The 25910-nt window shown below is 41.5% G+C and overlaps 1 protein-coding gene across 2 annotated transcripts in view; it reads right to left on the reverse strand.

The window, feature by feature from the left end:
* Nucleotides 1-18176, reverse strand: part of LOC116076284 (zinc finger protein 709-like) — a 44238-nt gene extending 26062 nt beyond the window's left edge. Inside the window, exons 1-2 of one of the 2 annotated variants that reach the window (XM_031349981.1) lie at nt 18021-18176; nt 5277-5403 (exon numbers count right to left, since the gene is read on the reverse strand). In XM_031349981.1, the coding sequence (XP_031205841.1) occupies nt 5277-5403; nt 18021-18023 (130 nt within the window). In that variant the 5' untranslated portion in view covers nt 18024-18176. Of the gene's footprint in view, nt 1-5276; nt 5404-18020 lie in introns of those variants that run through there. The other variant, XM_031349980.1, reaches the window with a different exon arrangement.
* Between the last annotated feature and the right edge of the window lie 7734 nt (nt 18177-25910).

Raw genomic sequence — 25910 nt, forward strand, 5'->3', positions numbered from 1 at the left:
AAAGCTAAAATATATACATGATACTGTTGAAAATCAGGCTTTCAATGGATAACTGCCTTAAGCTCTGAAAGGACAGATTCTATAGTATTAACTAACTATTTAATTATTTAAAGATTAATAATAACTAATGATAAGTAATATTTAATAATTACTAATTAAAATTAAATACTAATAAAATAGTACATTTGTTAGGAACAATGGTAATTATGGGGGTGCCATCACAAAATAAAACTGATAACACAGCTGCTTATCTTTCTAACAAAATGAAACAATTTTTTACATGACATAACATAAAACATATTTTAGGTTTTCCCCATAATCCTACAAGTCAAGCAACTGTGGAAAGATCTAATCATACATTGAAAGAGATGTTTTTAAAAGAAAAAGGGGGAAAGATAAGGACCCCTAGAGATCGATTAAACAATGCATTACTGACTTTAAATAATTTTAAGTGCTAATGAAACAGGAAAACAGCTGCTGAAATGTGTTTTTAGTGATGTTTTAACTTCACAAGGAAAGCAAGGATGGAATTACAATGCTGGAGGCTACGTCTTTGTTTCTAAGGGAAATGAAAAACTGTGGTTTCCATCAAAACTAAACAAAATTCTACATGAACAAGAGAGATGTTGTGGAAGCATCTGCAGCTGGATACCATGGTTTAGGGGGAAAAGAAAGAGAGAGAGAGAGGCAGAGGCAGAGACACAGAGAGAGAGAGATTGAGAGAGAGAAAGAGGCAGAGACAGAGACACAGAGAGAGAGAAAGAGGCAGGGAGACACAGAGAGAGACTGAGATAGAAAAAGAGGCAGACACAGAGAGAGAGATTGAGACAGATCAATTCTGAAGCAGACAGCTGACCCTCCTATATGGTGACAGCTTAAGAAATTGGCTGATAAAAGAGAAACAATAGTTTGACTGTCTGGAAAATCTCTGAACACTACTTGTTTCTTGTCATGCTATCTGTGGTAACTGTACAAGCAATGGGGTCAAATCATTCTTATTGGGTTTATATTCCTAATCCACCAATTAAATAGGTGTTAGTTGGGGAGACATGGATACTCCTGTGTTGGTCAATGAATTTACCTGGTCCTTATGACCACTGTGGATCTGTTCAACCTACAGAGGAAGGTAAAGACATTGTAAATTATATTGTGGGAATAAAAGGAATTCTTATTTGTATAGTTAATGGAATTTACTGTCTAAGTATAACTTCCCACATTTGGATATCTAAAATTGATCATACTACCACCCAGAATTCTTACAGGCAACTTCTTATGCTTTGTGCATTTGGATTGGAGGGACAAGAGATTAACATTCTAGTTCCACAAATTAACCATCTTGTAAATTATGGATTACTAACCAACCCAGGTATGATGAGTACAGTGTGTACAAATGATACTGTAATTATTAGGGTGCTCATTGCACAGGTAAGAATTCTTAGGTGCTTGTTAACATCTCCCAAGGAGAAATCACTGGAGCACTTAAGTTTGAGGGTCTTCAAATCCTTGACTATATTCTCACTCAGAATTGATGTGACCATGAATAAAACTGTGGAAGTTGTCTCTGCTTCTACAGACTATTGAGTTGCATGGAGTTGGAATGTCAGGCCCTGTATCACAATTTGATAATTCTATTCAGACTAATCTGTGGAAATTGGCAAGCACTTTCATCCACTTGAAGTGAGAATATAAAGTTACATTTTAATAATAAAAAATTTAATTTGTCCTTTAATTTAAAAATCATACCTTTTACGGCTTGTGTGCCATCACCTTATCTGTTACTGAATGGACCTGTGCGATGACACCCTAATGATCATAGCGTCACTTATACATGCTGTACTCTTCACCTGTGTCAATGCCAGCCAGTGTCTCTCTGGATGTTTCTTTTGAAGTTTATATATTCTCAGAGCAAGCCCAGCAGTCTGAATGCCAGTGAGCTTGTCAAGATCGTAGCAAGACTCAGCTGTGATGGTGCTAGTACAGAACCTTGCTGCAAGAATATCAAGAACAACTCGATGGATGGTGGGATCAATAATCTGTGTGGTCCTGGGAATCGTCACCTTAACTGCTATGGCTACCACAGCTGGAGTTCCACTTCATGAAGAAGTTCAAACTGCTGAACTTGTTAAATGATGGCACATGAATTCTCATGAACTTTGATTCAACAAAGAAAGATAAATAGAGAAATGGTTGATGAAAGAGGTGAACTGAGACAAGCTGTAAAGCTCATTGGAGAGCAATTAGAATTATTCAGAGAACAAATGAAATTGAAATATGACTGGAATGTTGTTTCTTATTACACCATTAGGATTCAATGATAAAAAATATGATTGGGAAAATGTTAAAGTGCATTTTTTGGATCATCTTAATTCTTCTCAAATGTTTTATGATTTGCAGCAAGAAATTGTAGAAATGTCTTCAAAGAAGCTGCCTAAAATAACAGCGATGGATGTTATAGAATGTCTTACAGATGTAGCTTCATTTGATCCTATGATTCATTTTGATGATTTTTTCCTCTTGTGATTTTTATATTACTCTATGGTGATAACTTTACTGGTTTTAAAATGTAGGCTGATTTATTTGCATAAAACTGTTACACAACTAGATAGAAAAAAGCCCATGTTTACTGCACAATTCCTTAGTAATTCTCCAACAATAATTCATATCCCTAACAAATCTGCTAAAAAACAAAAAGGAGGCAGATATAATGATGTATAACATATATGTACACATATATATTACAGCCTTTGTGTCTGGCTTTAAGTGAAATCTTTCAACAAAGCCTTTGCTATGTTTGGGTCAATCCGTAGTGGCTGAGAAATTGTTTTGGGACTGTTTGGATGTTGAAGAAATGTTGTCTCTAGAGAATCTGCTCTTGGTGCTGTGAGAGAGCTTGTAGGTGCACCAAACTTGTTCCTTGGGTATTCCTGGCAAACCTGGAGTTCCTTACTTTCGTTACTTTCAATTATGGCTAGCCATGGTCAAAATGAACTGAGATTTATGTAGGTCATATGCTCTCATGGGCAGCAAGGGCAAGATAATTTTGGTAGCTGGAACCTTTCCCAGCCCCAGTTACCCTTGTATAATGTTTGAATAAAGTAACTGGAATAAGCTAGTTGGATGTCAGTCCTTTCTCTCAGCTGAATCCCTCTGCTCCATTGAAAAAAATGAAGGCTTAGTATATTGGTGAGCTTCTCTCTCTTCCACATTACCTATGAACAACATCAACCAATAGCCTTGACAACACTGGTACAGAAGACAATTTCCTGAACAGAATACCAATAGCTCAGGTTCTAAGATCAACAACTGATGCATGGGACTTCATAAAACTAAAAAGCTTCTGTGAGGCAAAGGATACTGTCAAAAGAACAAAATGGCAGCCAACTGAATGGGGAAAGATCATCTTTAATCCTACTTCCAACAGAGGGGAGGGCAAATATCCAAAATTTATGAAGAACTCAAGAAGTTACATACCAACAAACCAAACAATACAATTAAAAAAATGGGGTACAGAGCTAAACAGAGAACTCCCAACAGAGGGATCTCAAATGGCCAAGATGCACTTAAGGAAATGTTCAATATCTTTAGTCATGAGGGAAATGCAAATCAAAATGGCCCTACAATACAATACAGGCATCAGAATGGCTAAGAAAAAAATGTCAAGGCACAGCACATGCAAGGCTGTCAAGGCACAGCACATGCAAGGCTGTCGAGCCTCCACTGCTGGTGGGAATGAAACCTATGTAACCACTCTGGAAATCAATCTGGCAGCATCTCAGAAAACTGAGAATACTTCTACCTGAAGACCCAGCTACACCACTCCTGGGCACATACCAAAAAGACACTCCACCACACCACAAGGACACGTGGTCCACTATGTTCATAGCAGCTTTATTCATAAAAGCCACTTGTGGATGGCCCTGTTGCAGTTTGTATTTTGATGTTAATTCCACTTTCCTAGGAGGGGTTGTCTGGACTGAGGAATGAGTCACATACTCAGGTGACTTCTTGTGAACCTTCCCCAAATGAATAAAGGAACCAATCACTGGGCAAGTAGTTTGGACTTACATGTTGGACAGGGAAGAAAGGAAGCAGGAGAGAGATAGGGGCTTCTGGAAGGGGACAGCGAAAGGACAAGATGTAGCCGCTAGTGTCTCTCAGTTTAGATGGCAAATCTGCCAGGATTCGCTACCAGAGGATTTAGATTTAATATGGCTTACAAGATTAGGATTCTAGTTGTTGCACCCAGCGACTGAGCTGCCACTGATCCTGAACTAAGTTTGTGTGGTGGCTTCCTTCATGCGGCAGCACAGCTGGGTTCCAGAGAGAAAGGTACAGCAGCAAAGCATGTGTTTGCCTCATGTGCACGCCAAAAGGATGTGGGAGTTTTGAAGCATGGGGTTGGCGTGGCAGCAAAATGTCAGTGGGAACTTAGTGAGCTGGGTGGAGAGATTTTGGAGCGCTGAATCAGAGAGTTTCTACAAGATGAGAACAGGCCGGCCATTGCCCACCAGTGACTAGCCAGTCAGCCTGTGCCTTGCAGGCAGTATCGTGCATTCATTTTTAATACTTCCCACAACAAAGCCAGAAACTGGAAACGACCCAGATGTCCCTCAGTGTGGAGAGCTCTTGGAGCTGCTTCTAGGAATTTGGAGATAATATTTGACATTGGGCTAGGACAAGGAGTACACTCAAGAAAATACAGCCAAGGAATGTGTTCCTTGTATCTTGATCATCTTGATAAATCCCTAGAAACAGTGACCTCTGGACCTTTGCACATGCTTTGTTTGTTCCTTGACTGCTTTGTTTATGCCTTAGGACTGGCCACAATCTTTGCATGTACTTAGAATGATATAAAAGCAGAGTAGGAGAAATTAAACCCACTTCAGCTTCATTATCAGTTGGGGTCATATTATAATGTTATCTAATTGTCTTTTCTTTCTCTAATCCTCGCCCCCTCCCCCTTGCAGCCCAGTTGACTGACTGAATTGGCTTAGTCACCTCAACCAAAGAATGGACACAGAAAATATGGTTCATTTACACAGTGGAATACTATTCAGCTATTAGAAACAAGAACACTGTGATTTTTTTTTTTCCAGGCAAATGGATGGAACTAGAAAACATTGTCCTGAGTGAGATACTATGTAAATTTTAAGTTAGTATCTCTGTGTACCTAAGAACCACGTCTGATTATTCACCACATTCTTCCTTTATCAAAATTTAAATCAGAGAAGTACACCAAAAAACAAGAAACACGTGTCCCCTTGTTTAGATCTTACCTATAGCCGTGAGGTTCCTGCAGGTCTCCAGCATCACATCTCTGTAGAGACTCTTCTGGGAAGGACCCAGCAAAGCCCACTCTTCCTGAGAGAAGTTCACATGCACATCCTCATAGGTCACTGCAGCCTAAAAGAGCCACATGTGCACATAATAGAAATGGTGAGACTGACTGCACTGTACATGTACATTTCACTGAGAATATAGAATTCTGGGTGCTCCACATACTTTTCCCATATTACAGAATTTCAAATGCAGTCAAAGTCATTTTAGAAAGAAACAGAAAAGGAGGATGAGACCTCTCTGAATTCCATACAGCACTGCCAGAGAAACGACAACTAGCAAGGAATATGGAGAGACACCCAAACAAATCAACCCTATTGAGTATATATTAGAAAAAAAACTGTATCAAAAAAATCCCTAACTTCAAAAAGGGTGGACCTTTTGATATCAGACCCCAGGAGGCAGAGACAGGTAATTTCTGTGATTCTAGGCAAGCCTGTTCTATGTAGTGATTTTGGTGACCGCCAGAGCTACATAGTGATACACTGTCTCAAGAAAACAAACCAAAAAATACAAAAAATACTTAGGGGCTCTTTCAAAATTCCTCTAGAGTTAAACATTCACTCCGGTTCAATATTAGTTTATCAAAAATTACAGTGCCCTAATTTAAACCGTAAAAGAATATGATATTCCTTTACATGAATGCATTTTTATTAATTTACTGAATTGACAGATCAAAGAATCCTCAAAAATGTTAGGGAATAAATGTGGACCCAAAATCAAAAACCAAAAAGCATAGACAACAAAGATGGGTGAGCAGTTAAGAGCACATTTTGCTTTTGAAGAAAACCTAGATCAATCCCTAATACTCAATAAATCCCCAACACTCAATGGAGGTTCCCAGCCATTCATAACTCCAGTCAAGAGAGTCCAAGGCTCTCTTCCGTGAATACCAGGCACATAAATGGCACACATTCACTTATGTGCTACATACACACGTGTGTGTGCATGTGTGTGTGTACATGTGTGTGTATGTGTATATGTGTGTGTATGTGTATATGTGTGTGTGTATGTGTGTGTGTGTGTGTGTGTGTGTGTGTGTGTGTGTGTGTGCGTGCGTGCATGTGTGTATGCCATCCTGGCAAAAAACAATACCCTCTGCCAAAGTTCAAAAGTCAAGATGTGAGTAAAGCTCAGCACAGGAGTAACTGATAGACATGTACAAATATCTAATTCCATCAGCCGAAAATATAAAAATAAAAAAACAGATCAATTGCTCAGTAAGGAAAGGCAACTGCTTCTGTTTTATATTGCACTTCTTAGGAATGGAGTCTGCAATGGTAGAGATGGTGTGGATGATGAGAAGGAAGCATGGTGCTCAATGAACCACCAGAAGACACACAAAGAAGACGTACAAAGTGTGGTGAGGGAGTAAACACTGAAAGCCCTTCCCCTCCCCACAGACTAACTTTTTCCAGAAAGAACTCTCCTCCTAAATGTTCAATAAGCACACTAATGAAAGCCACAAACATGAGACAAAAATTCAAATACACCATCCTACCTGGGAGATTTTCCATCCAGCCTATCACATTTCAACACAGGTTACAGCATGCTCCTGTGTAGAGACTATCCCAGGCATCACATGATGCCAAACACACTTAGCTTAACTTCAAAGATCCTCATACTGTAAACACACCCAGCACTGTTCTAATGTCCAAAGTTTCTGAAGAAACTCAAGGCAAGATCTTGACAGTGATATTGTGTAAAAATAAAAATCAAATTACATCTTCCCAGGGGCTCAGCAGATGGGAGCACTGACTGCTCTCCCAGAGGTCCGGGGTTCAACTCCCAGCAACCATGTGGTGGTTCGCAACCATCTGTAATGGGAACCAATCCATCTTCGGGTGTGTATGAAGACAGCTACAGTGTGCTTGAGCACATACAATAAATAAATCTTTTTTTAAAATGTTTTTTAATTACATCTTCCCAACATACAATGGCACAGAATACATATTTTCTTACCTTAAGAAAGGATTAGACTAAGGCAAGACTGAAATCTTGCTGGACAAAACCCAAGTCTTGGAACTCTATGTCAGCCACCTGGGACTTGAGTTTCCAAGACCTTAGATGGCCCTTTCTCTATGCAACTTTCATCTTCATTTATGGTTTCATAAAAAGAATAAATGTCATGTGATTTCTTCATTATTGCAACTAAATGTCATAAACCAAACCAAACGGTCAATACCCATAAATTTCCTGGTGTTATTCCATTCCACTAAGGAGATGCCAGACTTCCACATTGTGTGTTTGCTTTGATTTATTTTTATACATTGATTTACCTGATGTATACTAGCTTCCCCAGCCAAATGAGAAATTCTATTAGCTGTGTGGCTCCAACAAATAGTTATCCAGTTATCAAAAGAAGCTGCTAATGATCTACAGTGCTTAGACTTCAAAGACTCATGTAAATTTGCATCAGCCTAGAGAGACAGCCTCGGGTAAACACACACCCCAGGGGAAGCAAAACAGACTAGCTGGGTGCTAGGGGAGCTGCTGCCAGTGAGCCCTTAGGATAGCTGGAGGCTGCGATGTCTCATCTCACACTCCTGCCCCACACTGGTAATCTCCATGCCTGTTTTTCCCTAAGTTACTCATGACTCTTCTGACCCACCTGTGGTATCCAAGCATGCCGGAATAACCTTATATTCCTTTTTCAGTTGCTCTGACATAAACAAGCAATAGAAAAAGAACCTTCTAACATTGTTTCCTTCTCAATTATTTTAGACGTTTTCTGTATTCTGTATCCTACAGTCCTTAAACTACAAGTGAGTATTTAATCCCACATGGCACTTTTTGAGGAAGTGGGGAGAGAAAGGGCTTATTTCACTCACAGTGTCATATAACATTTCATCATCAAGAACAGTGAGGCTGGGCAGGGACCTGGAGACAGAAGCTGAGGCAGAGGCCATGGACAGTGCTGCTTACTGGTTTGCTCAGCATAGCTTGCTCAGCCTGCTCCTTACCAATTAATTACTCTAAGAAATGCCCCACAGCCACTTTATAGTCTTTGTAAATGTCATATCGTGCACCCCACTCCCACTCATTATATCATCCTTTTGCCCTTGCAACCTCCCCAGACAGGAAAAAAAAAATCTCATTGTAGGAGATATAGTATGTCAGTGTATGCCACAACATTCAGGGATGCAGTCCACTCTTGAGTCTGTGCTGCAGTCCACAGTGGGTCAGTTTTTGCTGCCTACTTCAAGTAAGATCTTGCTTTGTGTGGACTCTTGTGCCTGCCTGGATTGTTTTGTATTTTCAGACCCAGCATTCAGTGCCTTGGATGGGAACTAAATGCCTGCCCACTTGAGCCACAAAGCTGAGCCTGCAGCACCTGTGACTGTTTTTCAGCCATCTGGACCTCTGTAAGCCTGTATTTTGGTTTCTAATTGGCACCATCTGGGACACAAGAAAAGAGAAACTAGACACAGTATTGCTCCTAAGGTCAAAGTTGGATTGGGAGGTATCCTGGCCCCTCACTGGTTCCCTTTTAGTGGAACACGTGTTCTGGTTCTGTGCATTGCGGTCTATCTATGTCTGTCAGTTTGTGTCTATAGTTTCATTTAGTTTGATTTTTTTTTTCAGTGTTTCACATTTGGAGAAATGGGCCAAATTCTATGTGCCAGCAGTTCACCCCTTGACCTACTGACTTTAAGTATATTCACAGGGAGAAAGTGGCTAAAAATTAATGCCACAGCTACAAACCAGAGACTATAAAATTCCTATCTTATGATACATTAGAACAATAACCTTATGTAGTCTGACAAAGAACTTGAGGAAGTTTCTCTTTCTCAACCTGAGTCACAACCATTTGAGGGTCGAATGACCTTTTACAGGGGTAGACTATGGTTCACTGTAAGTCATATGCTTATTTAATGATTGAGGTAACCACAGCATAAAAAAACAAACAAACAAAAAACCTATGTTAACGGGTTTGAGCATTATAAAACTTGAGGCTTAAACTTACCTAAGGTCTCCTTAGGCTATCAGAGACTGACTTAAAGATATATATCTAACCTCCTTGTTTTTACTAGCATTGTTAAGTCACAGCTATTTTGACCAACTAAGATGTATTAAAAAAAAAAAAAACTATTGTGTTCTATGATGGTATACCATATAAGGATCAAGAAAGTTCCCAGTCTCTTATGTTTAAAAGTCTTAGTCTGGGCATGGTGGTACATGCCTTTAATCACAGCACTTGGGAGGTAAAAGCAGGTAGATCTCTCTAAGTTTGAGGCCAGCATGATCTACAAAGAGAGTTCCATAATGGCCAGAGCTACATGAAGAAACTTTGTCTCAAAAAGGACAAGTCTCACCTGACAGTGGTAGAGCATGCCTTTAATCCCAGCACTTGGAAGGCAGAGGCAGGTGGATTTATGAGTTCGAGGCCAGCCTGGACAGCCAGGACAGCCAGGACTACACAGAGAAACCCTGTCTCAAAAAAGAAAAAAGAAAAAAAAAAGACAAGTCTTATCTTAATACTCAAAGAGCTTCAATTCAGAAATTGTCATCTTTATTATAAACTGTTAGGGATACTAAAAAATATGCTATGAATTAATAGTCAGTCACCTAATAAATAATCAAATTCTTTAAGATGTTCAGAACTATATTTGTATTCATGCTAAGTCCTAATGTAATTAATTACCAAATAAGTCTTATTTAGCCTCCTGTTTTATATTTTCAAGATATAGTCTAAAGCAAAACAACTAAAAACTGTAAAGGGTTGTTTAATTCAGATGTGCTTGGGAGATATGGCCTTCAAACCTGTCACAGATCTGCTGAGTATAACATTTAAGATGTTTAAATTTAGCAGATCAGACAGAGACTCTCAGGTCCTAGTAATGAACTCCAAAGTCTCCAAGAAGACAGGAGAACAGCAGCTGTAGGCTTAGACTTCTCAAAACCTACTTTAGTACTTAAACCCTTTCATTTCTCTTCTAGCCCACCACCCACCAGAGGTAGTGGAAAGGACAGGTTAATAGGGCAAACAGGAATGTGGACCTGTTTAGAAATAGGTGATTTTTTAGGTGATTCCAATCTTCGTTGTCAGGATATCAACAAATCAGTTCACACAAATCAGCAGTGGTAGCTCCAACCATTCACAAACAACATTCATGAATCAGCAATGGCAGTTCAATCTACAAAAAGCCTCGAGGTTCTGCCAAATGGCCCAAGTCCACAGAATTTGCAAGAGGCCACCAGAATATCACAAGTTCTTTGGTGCATTTCTCTCTACAAAGTTACAGCAAATGATGATCAGTGAAGAGTGCAAAGTGAACAATGCCACAACTTCATCAGTGAAGACCAACGTCAACAAAGCCCAAACAAAGGTCAGCAGGTGAACCAATGCCACAGGCGTCATCCACTGTCTAATGGGTTATACTTTTTCCAAGCATCACATGTCCTCTCATGTGTCCACTTCAACAAATACCATATGACCTTTTTCCAGGCACCTTCCAGAAAAACACCATGTTGTCTATTCTCAGCAAAACATCCTCTCCAGACAGTCTCCAGAAAAACATCACATGACACAAATGAGTCTCAAAAAAAAAAAAAAAAAAAACAAGAAATTTTCACTTCAGCCGCAAAAGACTCTACCTGGATTGTGGCAACATTAATAATGGGAACACTGTCCCAGTGCTGCTAGTGTCTGGCCTGAACTGTGAGTGAGCAGCTGGCAAGCTGACTGTCCTACTTTTCCTAGACAAAGTGAGGTCAGTTCCTCCCATTCTCCAACTCCACAGAAATGATACTGATGCTGCCCAGAAACCTCTGGTCCATCACCACGGAGACCACAGGAACCTGGGCAGACTGTCTAGATAATGAACTATGGACCAGCCTCTGTCATTTTAATTGGTACATAAGGCACTTAGATTATAATTTATCTATCTCCCAAGTGAGCCAAAGACACTTCCTAACTAATATCCATTAAAAGTTTACTGATTTTTCTGGGAGGTGGTTGGCACACACCTTTAATTCCAGCTCTTGGGAGGCAAAGGCAGGCGAATCTCTGTGCATTTGAATCACACCTGGTCTAAAGAGTTCCAAGATAGCCAAGGCTAAACAGAGAAACCCTGTCTCAAAAAAGTAAAGGTGGGGGGGGTGGAGGGAGGGAGAGAGAAGAGAGAAAACAAGCGAGCCCTAGTTGTGATAGTTTGTATATGTTTGGCTGAGGAAGTGGCACTATTAGGAAGTGTAGCCTCGCTGGAGTAGGTGTGTCACTGTGGCATGGGCTTTAATACCCTTGTCCTAGCTGCCTGGAAGCCAGTATTCTGATAGCAGCCTTCTGATAAAGATGTAGAACTCTCAGTTCCTCCTGCACCATGCCTACCTGGATGCTGCCATGCTCCTGCCTTGATGATACTGGACTGAACCTCTGAACCTCTAAGTCAGTCCCAATTAAATGTTGTCCTTATAAGAGTTGCCTTGGTCATGGTGTCTGTTCACAGCAGTAAAACCCTAAAACACTAGTCAAAAGATATCCTGGGGACATGCCTAACATTCCAAGGAAGACAGGTTCATGTTTGTGACAAGAAACCATTCCTATGAAGCACAGAGACTCACCCTAAGCCATACTTATGAAATACTTGTAATAAATATTTTTTGTATAAGGGGACTGATGTAGAATTATTCAATTGACAGCACACACCTTTTATACTTTACAGAGGGCAGATGTCTGCAACAAGGCTTACTCTGGTTGATGGCACACAGGACAAAGGATCTCATCCGGCATTGGTGGGCTTGCTCAGGGGGCTGTTCTTGGCTTAGTCAGCCAACTTCCCTATCCAGCTCTGCACCTGTCCTTGAAAAGTCCCTGGGAAGGGGCTGAGTAACTAGGTGGTAGGGGGATTGTCATCAGCAAGGTCAGGGTGACAGTTTGTGGTCTTTTTCGAAATTCACCACAGGGAGGGGTTGGGGGTGGTTCTTTCAAGAACAGTTATTTCTGTTTGTCTTTACTTAGCTTAGTCAGAATGGCCTGGTCATTCTGTCTCGACATTCTGACCACCAGAACTTTGTTTTTACAGCATGCCCTTGCTGTCTCTGGAACACAACTTCTCAGTGTCTGAAGCTGCTGCCTGCTACTGTAAAACTTTGTTTCCACACTGCTTGCTGCTTACAGGAGCTGGAACCCCAAAACTTTGTTTCTATATTCCCAGAACCTTGTTTTTACAGCTTTATTTTTCACTTTATTACTTCAACCCCAGCTGCAGCTCGGCCCCCCAGGTATACAGACACATCCAGCTTCACAGTTGAGACCTTAAACCCCCACCACCACCCACCCCATGCCTGCCCAGAGACCTGGGACCCCTGCAACCTGGAAAAGCAGACAGCTGCCCAGCTGGAGACCTGGGCACCTTCCAGCTCCCACTTGTGCCAGACTGGAGCAGAGACCCAACACTGGACCCAATCCCTCACAGCACACATCCCAGCTGCAACTCCACCCCCTAGGTATTCAGACACATCCAGCTTCACAGGTGAGATCTTAAACCCTGCTCTGAGACCAGTCGTACCAGAACCCAGGGAAGCAGATTCCTGACCTGGGTGCCTTCTTCTGCTTTCCACCCTGAAAGGACAGAGTCGCTATACTGGAAATTTGCATTTAAGTAGAAAATCTTTCCGTTTTCCACAGTACTTTATATTTCTCTTCCTAGTTGTATGGTCTGTAATGTGCACAGTCCATTACACACTCAATGTCCAGTGCAGCCATCCCTTTACTTCAGACCTGGACAACCTTAGGTCAAATTCAAGTAGGAACAACAATTAAAACAGAAACAAGGAGGGATATATGGAAGGCCAGGAGACAGGAAAGGAAAGGGCTAAATGAAGTAATCATGATCTCAAAAATATATTTTAAAACACTGACATGGGTTTTGTGGCCCTATGTACCCAAAGAACTAACACTTTATATTAGAGTGCACTAAGAATAACTCAAACCTTTTCTCTTGGGTTGTACATAGTCAGCCAGAAAAATACAACAGCTCTGTTAGTTAGGCAGGGCCACAGCAATTCCCCAGCTCTTATGGTCTGGTTGAACTAGTTTAACTATAGTAATTCAGTTTCTAGAAGAAAATTCACTTGTTTATCCATATTCTTTATTGCTCTAGTCTGTGGACCAAAAAAAGAGTATTTATCAATAAGTTCATCACTCACCTGAAGCTGGTTACCTGGCTAATCTCTGATAAATGCAACTGCAGACAAAACTGGAAACTTTCACCCTCATTCCTGCCACCTCCCTTTTTCTACAATGATGTTGACTGAACTACAAGACCTTGCAAGTGGACAATTGATTCCAATTCTTACTCAGGTCTCTGCATTTGAATCTTCCCAGTAAAAGCCTCAACTCCACTAGGAAACTCATTCAGTTGTCTCCTTCCTTTTTGCCGGACTGAGAACCTTACTCCCAGCACTGGGCAGTAGAGGAAGTTTTAGGTGTTCACATCAATTTTCAACAATACAGTGCAATGCAAGCCTGGCTTCGCATGCTGGATAGTTTTCTGTCAACCTGACACAGCCTAAAATCATCTGAGGCGAGGAAACTTCAACTCAGAAAATGCCTGTATGAGATTCGGCTGTAGGCAGGCATGTAAGGTATTTTTTAACTTAGTGATTAATGGGAGGAATGCCATTCCTGGATTCTATAAAAATCAGACTGAGAGGATGCTATGGAAGAAGCCAAAATGAAGCACCCTCTATGGCCTCTGCATCAGCTCCTGCTTCCAGGTTTCTGGCCTGTTTGAGTTCCTGTCCTGACTATCTTCAATGATGATCAGTGTTGCTGAAGTGTCAAATGGATAAACCCTTTCTGCCCCAACTTGCTCTCTGGTCATGGTATTTTATCACAGCAGCCAAAAAACTAAAAGACCTACATTACACACTGCTCTATAAATAAATAAATAACTACTTGAAGAAAATTGGATGGAATTATTACTAATTGAGAAATAGTGGAGAATAGAAGCAAGTAGAGATTAGAGCAGTGATGTATGTAAAACAAAATGAAAATTTTAAAGTAATACTATAGTGGTTTGAATGACAATGGTACCCATATGTCCATATGTTTGAATGCTTGTCCATCAGGGAAAGGCACTGCTTGGGGAAGTTTAGAAGGCGTGGCTTTGTTGAAGGAAGTGTGGTCTTAAAGGAAGTGGGTCATTGGGGTTATGATTTGAGTTTCAAGGGCTTAAGCCAGGCCCACTGGCTTTCTCTCTGGCTTTCCTGCTGCTGTTAGTGCTTCTACTGCTGAGAAGAGACACCATGACCAAGGCAACTCTCATAAAAGAAAACATTTAGTTGGGGCTGGTACAGTTCAGAGGTTCAGTCCATAATCACTAAGCATCGTCCAGGCAGATGTTGCTGGAGAAGCTAAGAGCTCTTGGTCTTGATTCACAGGAAGCAGAAGAGGAAGACTGGGCCACACCCGCCAGCCTTGTGCATATGGGACACCTCAAAGCCCACCTCCACAGGAACAGACTTTTCCCAACAAGGCCACACCACTCCAACAAGACTACACGTCCCGACAGTGCCACTTCCTATGAGCCAAGCATTCAAACACGAGTCTACAGAGGCCATACCTACACCACGCTATGCCAGATGCTAATACTTGGCTTTTAAAAGAGATAAAATAACTACAGATCACGTTAAAACAGATTAAGTACATTCCTGGTAAAGGGAATGCCCTTAATAAGAGAGTTTATGACCTGCCCTGTGTAAAATGTTACTTGCTAAGTGCTATATGCTGATACCCAAGCCACAGACAAACGCCCTGTGTCTCAAACCTCTCACCACAATGAAGAGAGCACTTCATGATTTGCACTTACCCATATGAGAGAGTTGGAAAAGTGGAAATTTCATTGGCCCAAGGTAACCTCCCCAAATTAAACATCTACCAATTTGGTTTGCCTTCATTCTTATCATATGAATTAATGCATGCTGGGAAAGTACCCAGAAAGTCACCTGAAACATCAGAACCTTCTTTATAACAGAGACCAGCAGGCAGCACTAACTGAAACTTGAAACCTGGAATCCAGCTACTGTCTATTTCTGTTTCCTCCTGCGGTTTACACAGTAAACTATTCCTTCCATTCTGGTTTCAAGAAAGAAACACACAAATCTTTTTCTTGTTACTGATATGGCCAGCCCACCACATGATTCAAATGGGTGTTTTTAGAACTGTGTGGTGCTAGAAACCTTTAATCCAAGAAATGAGGAGGTTAACTCAGAAAGGCAGCAAGGCCTTAGAAGACAACCTGAGTCAACATAAGAGAGGTTGTTGTAAAATATTTTTCCAAAAGCCTGAAGGTGAAGCTGTTCTGGAATTAATGTGCCTTCCCAATGAGAAATCTCACCACACACTTAGAGGTTAGTGAATAAAAAAAAAAAAAAAAAGATCTGTAGTGCAGGCTTATACATTCCACGCAAGCTGTCAACCTCTAGGGGTTCAAATGGTGCCCACAGGCTCATTAGAAAGAGGCACTGCTTGACAGGGATGAGGATCTTTTTTTTTGCCTTGAAGACTGTGTGGCCTTCTTGGGAAAAGTGTGTCACTGGGGCTGGACTCTGGAGTTTCAGATGCTCAGGCCAGGCTCACAGTCTCTCCTGCTGCCTGCTGATGATCTGTATTTAGGACTCTCAGCTACTTCTCCAGCACCACGTCTGACAATGTTCCACCATACTCCCTACTATGACATTAATGGACCAAACTTCTAAAATTATAAGCAAGCCCTAATAAAATGATATCCATCAATAAGAGATGCTATGACCATGGCATCTCTTCACAGAAACGGAACTTTGACTAAGGCACTGCTCTGATCTCATGGCTTGCTAAGACTGCGTTCTTATGCAACCCAAGACCACCTGCCCACGGCAGCACCAAACACACTGCGCCCAAACACAGTGGGATGGGCACTATTATATCAATCATTAATCAAGAGAATACCCTATTCATTTGCCAGTCTGTCTAGCTTGTTCCTAGCTCACCAAATCTGACCAGCATACCTACTGAGTCATCTCCTAACACCCAGAGACAGATTCTTTTTCTTTTTTTTTTTAAAGATTTATTTTATTTATTTATTTTATGTGTATGAGTACACTGTAGCTGTACAGATGTGTGTTGCTGCTGAGAATTGAACTCAGGACCTCTGCCGCCCTGCTCACTCTGGCCCCGCTCCCTCTGGCGTAATTCACTGTAGCTGTCTTCAGACACACCAGAAGAGGGCATCAGATCTCATTACGGGTGGTTGTGAGCCACCATGTGGTTGCTGGGATCTGAACTCAGAACCTTCGGAAGAGCAGTCAGTGCTCTTACCCGCTGAGCCATCTCTCCAGCCCGAGACAGATTCTTAAGCAAGCCTAAATACTCTTAATGCTCAGTTTTCATCTTGGGCATTTGCATAGACACATGGAAAATTTTAAAAATATGCCAAGTTTAGGACTGGAGAGATGAGATGACTCAGCACTTAAAACCACTTATTGCTCTTGCAGATGTCCTGAGTTTGGTACCCAGCATGAACATGGTAGCACAAAATTATCCTTAGATCCTGCTGCAGGACTTGTGATGGCCTCTTTGGTCTTCTGTGGGTACAAAACACCCAAGTGGTGGGCACACATATATGGAAGCAAAACTCATACACATGAAAGAAATTTACTAAATTAAAAATACAGACCCCCATATATCTCTTCTATATCGGCATGGATAAAATGGTCAGAAATACATAGAAATATGACAAACACCTGTAGCCAAAACTATGACATTCTAATTAAAAGAATCGAAGAACTTGGTCAAAGGAGAGAGGTTCAATAATTTTGGACAAGAAGCCTCAATATTATTTCAGTGAAAATTTTGAGTTATATATTCAAGGAAAGTCCAGTAAAAAAAAAATCGAATGATTTCTTGGCAGTCCTGGTGCACAACTTTAATCTCAGCACTCAGGCGGCAGAGGCAGGTGTAGCTTCCTGAGTTCTAGCCTGGAATACAAATAAAGTTCCTGGACAGCCATGGCTACAGAGAAACTCTGTCTCAAAAACCAAAAAGTCTAACGATTTCTGCAATGAACGACAGAAAACCGATGACAAAGGTCACCATGAATGAAAACATGAGAACACAAGACTGAATAAACAGCACAGCGACACAATCTGACTTCTTAATTACCCTACACCTGCAATAAAGACTGTGCTGTATGAGGAAGAATAAAGAGACCAACAGAACATGAGAGAACACTTAGAACGAAAACACAATTAATATTCGGTCAATTTTGACAGCTTAGGCACGTGACTGGACCACGGTGGCATCTGCATGCGAATGTGTTAGTAACACAGACTTTAGACCTGCGCAGTTAACTGCAGATGGAGCCTACACCCGAATGCCAAGTGCCAGGTGCAGAACTTCTGGAAGACGCTAGGGAAACTAGAGCTCTGCGGGTCAGCAACTGTCTCCCCTGACAACGCAAGCGGCGCATGCGCGAGCTCTGCAGCCCGCCTAGGGTGGTTTACAAGCGCCGCGCCTGCAGGCGCAGTCGGGGGACTGTGTCCACGAGAGGTCCCGCTTCCACCTGCGGGACCAAACCTCGGGAACAAAGGGAATCACACCGGGCGCCGCGTCTCGCCGCCGCTTCCCGCACCCCGGGGCAACCCTACACGGGCTCCCGCGGATCTGCTCCTCCCCGCGTGGGGACGTCGGCCCCGCTCACCATAGCGCGGGTTCCGACCTCGCCCCACTCTCCTCACAGCTGCGGGAAGCAGGGTCACTGCGCGGAACGTGGCTCGAGGAGTCTTCCTCAGTCACACTGCGGAACCTGAGGCATGACAGGCCGGAAGTGCCCGCCTCCATTCCGACTGGTGTTCTTCCTGGAGGCCCTGATTAGCTAGTGAGGCCTGAATGACAGGAGCAGCTCCCTTAGAGACTGAGCGCTGTGAAGGGAAGCGGCACGCTCATTCCTAGCCCTATCTTCCACCCCAGGCACAGAACAGACTGGCATTGCCCAACTTACACCTGGACTGCAAAGTCGTCCCTTGCACCTAGTAGGAACTTCTCCTTCGTACAAGCATAGGGTCTCTAGCATATGCAGATCATTAAACAATGTGTAGTGGATTGATCCCCCTGCCTCACAACTGAAAGAAAGCCCATTCCATTCAGATCAGATTTAAACTACCGGATGGATATTCACCAAGCGTCAGCAATTTCAATAAGGCACACCATGGATTGCAAACACCTCTCTTAGCTGCACGTCGCTGGCCAAACATAACACTTTCCCAGCCTTCGTGGTGGCACTGGCTTATCATGCAACCATTTGTAAGGTAGAGGCAGGGGCATCGGTAGTTTAAACCAGCCTGGTCTATGGCACAACACACCAACAATTCTGGTCCAGGGAGGTATCAGTATAAGATGATGATAGCTCATGCCACTATTAAGAAATGCAGGTCTGATACACTGTTTGCAGGGGCAATCAGACAGAGTCAGCAGAAACCAAATCAGTAGTGCTGACAAGAATACAGGATACCTCAGACTGAGCACAGATGGCCTTGGAACTGATAACCACGGCCCCTCAAAGAGCCAGGTTCCCTTGACTCCTTCAAGATTTCCTCAAGCACCAAAACAGACCTTGCCAAGTTGGCCCTTGGGCAAGAACACAGAACTAGCACACCTCTGAGAAAGTCTTGGATGGCAGGAAACAGGTGTTAAACCATTCTTAAAGTTGTTTTCTACGTGGGCATATTAGAAGTAAGTTCCAGGTGGCCAAGGAAGAGACCAGCATTGCCAATTTAGTGTCTGGAAAAGGAAAACTTTACTCTTCATCTCGAGGCTACGTTCCTGTCCTAAGCAGAGGCTTCGTTGGTTTTTATTCTAAAGAAGGTGGTGGCTGTATCATTTCCCCTTTGCCTTGGGTCTCACCTCAGTCTTACTCATTTGGATAGTCTAGAAAGAATTGCTGCAACAGATATGAAGAAGAAAGGGAAACGAGGCCCTACTCCAGCTCCTTACATCCTACCAGAAACAAGTGGATCTTTGAGGAAACTAAGGTTTTACTGGGTAGGGAGATTAAAAATATTTGAATTTTTTAATCCAAAAACAAGATTAATAGTATTTGATGGAAAATACTCATATTTGATTTGTTAAACATATATTCTTTTGTCTTTTTATAAATACCATTTTCTTTTAAGACTCATTTAAAATGTCATCACTATGTCCTGTGTTGAATCAAGAAAGTACAATGAGGAGGTAGTAGCTGTTTAGTGTTAGTTGATTCAATAATCCTTAGACAGGCTTCCAGTACAAAACAATTATTGCACCTATTTCATTATCATGGTTTAGGGTGAGACCCTTGCTCCATAAGTATGGGTCCTTGGCCAATTCTCATTGGAATGTTAGGCCAGAGATTCTGTTCTCCTGGTCATGGGGACTTTCCTCTAAACAAGTTAGCACTTTTAACTTCCCTCCTTCCTACCTCCTAGAATCACTTTCCTCAAAGATCAGAGCTCTGAAAACACTTGTGGGATCGTTGAACTCCAGTAAGGATGAAACTGTCCAGTCAATCAGCTTTTTCTGTCATTTCTTTAATTTTGGAAGCTGCTTGCTTACACTCTGTACATATTCAGGTAATAATTATTCCTTCTCAGTTATCTGATGAGGTAGAAGACTAGGCAATTATAGTCTCCCATAGAAGTTTAAAGTGTTTAGAATTTAGGAAAGCATATTAAGGTCTATGCAAGTTATGGTAAAGAATGATTTAGACAGAGAATTTAAACTCACCAAGATGAATAGATTATAGAACACTTTATCCAAAGTTTCCAAACAGAAAGGGCTTTTTATTAACTAAAAGGGGAAAATATAGACATACTGTTTTGTGCCCTATGGGAAGATTATCTTTGTATTATTCAAAGGTTGACTTCTCTGGCACCATATCTGGTTTCAATCCTTATTCTAAGTATCTCCTGCCTCATTGTTGTATAAGTACCACTCACATTTTTTTTCTGAATAAAAGCTTACCAGCCAATTACTGAACAGGTAATATATTTTCATATATTGAACCACCCTACATCCCTGGGATGAAGCCTACTTGATGGGATGAATGATGTGTTCTTGGATTCAGTTGGTGACTATTTTATTATTTTTGTATTGATATTCATAAGAGAAATTGGTCTGAAGTTCTTTATCTTTGTAGAGTCTTTGTGTGGTTTACGTATCTCTGCTTTCACGGAATGAGTTTGGCAGTGTTGCTTCTATTCCTATTTTGTGAAATATTTTGAGGAGTACTGGCATTAGCCATTCTTTGAAAATTTGGTTGAATTCTGCACTAAAACCACGAGAACTCTTTCTTACTGCCATGAGACAGAGGAAAATTAACAAGTAAATTTATTAGATGATCCGCTTTTTTGATGTACGGACAGATACTTGTATTCACCTCCTTTTCATTGGAGACCAAGGAGACAAAAGATTATATTTGGTATCTCCATGTTCAAAGATGTGACTCTGGAATACTTTTGACCTCACTGAGTTCTCCTTCTATTTTTGTCTGTCTGGTTTTAGCCTGTCTGTCCTTGAACTTCATGTGGCTAAACTTCTGGAATGTATATATAGAACTTTATATTCTAACAAGACAAGTTTTAATGGCTGTGACTTAGAGAGTGTTTGGCTACCTCGAAAGATAAACTTCAAATAGTCCCTTTGAACATTTTCCTTAATGCCAAGTAGTGGTGGTGATTTAATCCCAGCACAAGAAGAGTCAGAGGCAGGAAGATCTCTGTGAGTTCCAGGGCAGCCTGGTCTACAGGGTGAATTCTAGGACAGCCAGGTCTATATAGAAAACCCCTATCTTCAAACAAAATGTAAACATTTATTTGACCATCTTCTCCAATTTTATAATCCGTAAATCTGTTACAATCTTTAAAACTTAATCCTGCCCTGTGAGATGGCTTTCATTAAGTCAGGATGCCTGGGTTAAAAAAGATACAGTGGGATTAAGTACCCACTCATAGGTTAGGGACCATAGGACACAGCAAACATCTAAGTTAACTGAGGAAACTATATTAGAATGTTCTCTGTAGCTTGCTTATGTCCAAGCAACTAAAAAATGAGAATGAAAGAATGGTTCTCAGGGCATGCTTGGGCAGAAACAAGAATGGTCATCACCAGGGGAAGAGAGGAGTCATGAATGTCTTAGAGAAAAACAGGCATGGAGATTACCTGTGGGTGCAAAGATGTGAGGAGGATTAAGATTCAGCATACCCTGTATCTGAAGCCTCTAGGTATCATAGATGCTCACTAGCCGCAGCTTGCCTACACCCAGCAATCTATTCTTTTGGTTCTCTTGGGCTGTGTGCTATCCCAAGGATGGCTCTCTAGGCTGATGCAAATCACATGAGTCTTCAGATCTAACAATTGTAGTGGGTTAGGACCTTTGTGTAATATCTGGATATCAGAGTTGGAGGCAAACAGTTAAGAACATTTGCATAATTTCCAATAAAATAATTTTCTGGTAGTATATTTGAGGCTACAAATGGGAAGACTACAACAGTAAAGGACATTGTAAAAATTCTAGAAGATCTGGGAGGTAATTTTCATGTGCAAGCTGATACATATGAAATTTCTTTAGAAATGTACCCAGAAGTTTTATGGAAAAGTACAATGTAGATAAGCAAAGTTTAGTGATTATTAAATTCTCATGACACCATATAACTCAATGTCAGGTAGCTGAGAGGTTACCTGAAGGCTTTCCTCTAAAAAAGAAGGCAAGGAAACAATTCCTTAACAGATGTCACAATTTTAATCATAGCTACATGAGAGCCATCTTGTAGAACTGTCCACTCACTGGCTTAGTTGAGCCCTTGCTACCTCAGGGCCCAATTAAATCCATTGCATTTAATTCATCCAATTGAGCAGCAGCATCTCCTACACTAAGGCATGGGACAAGGAAAAGAGCAAGAGCAAAACTCTTCAAATGTACTGGTGCCCCTCTCACTGAAGATTGCATCTTCATGAAGGGTATATCTTTGGGGCCTTCCTATTGTGGAGGATTAGATTTTACACAACATATCCACTCTAGCATTGCAATTTCCCTGAGCCTTAAAATCCCCTTGTCAGCACTAAGCCAAGGGATATCAGGCATCTCCAACTCCTTTTCAGTAGGCCATCTTTTGATAAATGCTTCAGCCAACCATTCAAACTTCTGAAACCTTTTTTAACTGTGTGAGTGAGTGAGTGAGTGAGTTTCCATATTAAACCCAGAATCTCCACTCACAGGACCCAGGTCAATAAAGTCAGCCTGATCTAGTTTTATGTTCCTTCCACCATTATCCCAGGAACTCACTTTTGTAGCCTCGAACTCAGAAATCTGCCTGCCTCTGCCTTACAAGTGCTGGGATTAAAGGCATACACCACCACTGCGTGGCTATCCCACACTCTTAAAATCCATTTCCACACATATTCCCCAGACTTCTGCTTGAATGAATTAGCAAACTCATTAAGCTTCTTAGTAGCATAGAGTATTTCCTCATGGACTACACTTTCTACCTGCCCCCACTAAAGACCTGCTTTGCCCTGAGTCTGGATATAGGTCTGGAAGACACTATTGGTGGGCCTTGAGGAACGTCAGTATTATCTTGTCTGGCATTTTCTTCAGAGAAAGTCACTGTTGGTTTATTAGACTCCGAGGGATTAATTTCCTCATGTGGGAAAGGCATTATTTCAAGGGGTGGGGCTGAGGGTACTACTTCCTCAGGTGGGGCAAACCCTTGAGAATCTGGAGATTTAACATTCTCAGCTTCAGCAGGGTCCTCCCACACATCCCCACCCCAAGTCCTACTTTTCGAATTAATGTCCTTAACTGCTGACACCTTCTGAGGCAGAGACTTGAATTTTCACTGTAACTCAGCCAACCTTATAATGAGGGCTTCAGTTTCATTTTCTGCAACTCGAGCTCTATGGCTGCTGGAGAGAAGATTCTCTTCAAAGACACACTTAGAAACCTTTAGATTGTTTATGTGCATCTAGACTCATTCTTTTCAAATTTTCCAGATACTAAGAGCCACAAGCTAGCAAAATCATTTTACTTGTTTTCCTCCAAACTGTAGAAAATTTTGTATACTGGGTCACCTAATTCATTGCCAGTTACAACTGATGAATCAAGATAATCAAAGGCATTAGCTTCTTTAAGTTGGAAATATAGTTTCCACCACAAGCCTTCAATATTCTCTGAGTTCCCAGGAGAGAGTATCTGGAAAGGTTTCAGTAGTTGAAGGTGCTGGAAAATTATTAAGCCAATTCCAGATTCTTAAAAGATTCATCCTTATATCTCTGCTTCTCTAGTACCACTCCTGGTACCAACTTCTGTGTTAGTCAGGGTTCTCTAGGGTTGCAGATCTTATGGATTGCCTCTCTATATTGAGGGAATTTATTGTGATGACTTACAGTTGGTAGTTCAACTAACCTAACAATGGTCAGCTATGAACGGTAAGTCCAAGAATCTAGTAGTTGCTAAGTTCCACCAGGCTAGTTGTTTCAACTGTTCTTCTGTAGAAGTAGGTTCCAACAAATGTGCTGACCAGTAAAAATGCAAGCAAACAAAAAAAAACAATCTTCCTTCTTCCAATGTCCCTATGTTGGCCTCCAGCAGAAGGTGTAGCCCAGATTAAAGGTGTGTACCACCATGCCTAGACCTGGGACTTTCTTTGTCCCAGATGACCTTGAAGTCAGAGCTCTCCTTGCCTTAGTCTCCTGGTATTAAAGGTGTGTACTACCTTGCCTGAACCTAAGCTTTTCATGGCCACTATACCTCAAAGCATCCATGCCAAGATCAAGGTCCGAAACTTGTGTCTTCCAGCCTCAAGGTCTGGATCACACGTGGGCCCTCCAATTCTGGACTGTAGCTCATTCCAAATGTAGTCAAGTTGACAATTAGAAATAGCCATCACACATACCATTCAATTACTGTCAAAATTATACACATTGATAAAGAGACTACTGTGTGTCAAAGATTCTTTAAAGGAAATCTTCCATATTAAAGTATCCTTCACATACTTTAGTGCCTTACCCTAGTTGAGGTAGAGAAGCAGTTCATGAGGGAAAAGTATGTTGTGGTGGTGGAGAGACCTGAATCCCTATACTATATCTCTACAAGAAACAAAAAGTTAACCTAGGTGAATGCAGTATGAGAACCTTTCATCTGTTATTCTTCCTTTAATAAGTACATCACCTGTCACCCTGAACTCAAGCCATGTGAGCTCTTTCTGCCAAACTTGGCTACCTCTGTTTCATCTCTAGTTCTCACAGAGAGGAAATGGAGAAGAGATACCTGTATACTGTCCTTTGACTGGCATATGGACATTATGACAGAGGTATATACACAGGGTGAAAATTTTGGAAAACATGAAATTAATGAAGCAAATAACTAAAATATTAAGGATATAGAACAAAATTAACACATTATAGAAATACATGTGTTCATTGAATCTTTTAAATCTTACACCATCCTTTCATTCTCTGCTTCAGAGACACATTGTTTTAAAAATACCACAGCTGCTTGTGCAGGTGAATGCTTGTGATCCCAGCACTTGGGAGACAGAGGCAGAGGTAGGTGTAGCTCGAGGCTGGGATTAAGTTGCACACCACAATCACCTGCCTTCATATGACTTTCCTTAAGCCTCAGAGTATAAAGTATCTTGGACTTTAAATAAGGTTGGCTATTCCATGAAACTTCACTTTGACTTATTTGTCGGCTCCGTTCTTCCAGGTACCACCAAGTGGAGAATGATGCCAAATGGCACATGGAATAAGGACCTGAGATAAGAGATCATGGACCCTCAGAAAAGCAGGTGAGTGAGAATAATAGGGAAGAAACCAGGAAAGACTTTGCCTTATGCTGAGTTTGTGAATCCTTTTTTTTTAAAGGAGGAACACAAGTATTAAAAATCACAGAAGTTAGATTGCCTGCAAGTTGTTTATGATTATAAATCATGTTCACCTGAAGAAGAAACTTTAGGTGAAGAACTATGGGAAAGAATCTGAAAGAATATTTAAAAGGCTATAAACAAAGAGAAAACATCCCTGATCAATTTTGGTTACATGGACATTAAGACATTTCAGACTGTTTTAAAAATACTTTAGGAAAGGAGAATAATTGATCATGAGGAAGAGTTGACTAATTACCTGAATGAATATCATATGGATGATCAAAATTTTAAATTGGTTTAAGAAGCAAAAAAGGAGATGCCCCCATTCAGGAAAAATTAAAGGTAATAATGGCTCCAAGACAACTGTGACAGTGATGGTGTCCTCAGCGCCAGTGCTGAAGTTTCCTTTAAATACACGCAGCCTTTATGGATTGAAAATGACCCAGGCTTGACCCGGAGTCTCCGGTGAGAGCCGCCGTCTTCTCTCCGGTGAGTTCCTAAGCCGGGAGCAGCCAGCTGGGAGGCACAGGCCCCACGAGTCGCAGGGGAATCGCAGGGCAGCAGAGACAGGATCCTCTCAGCTTCCAAGTGACAGAGGTGGAACAGTGGCCTTAGCTGCCCCCATCCCTGCAAGTGGAGGGCCTGCCTCCAGGGACCTCCTTGACCCGGAGTCTCCGGTGAGAGCCACCATC

This window comes from Mastomys coucha, unplaced genomic scaffold, assembly GCF_008632895.1.
Source record: "Mastomys coucha isolate ucsf_1 unplaced genomic scaffold, UCSF_Mcou_1 pScaffold4, whole genome shotgun sequence".
Classification (NCBI taxonomy): Eukaryota; Metazoa; Chordata; class Mammalia; order Rodentia; family Muridae; genus Mastomys; species Mastomys coucha.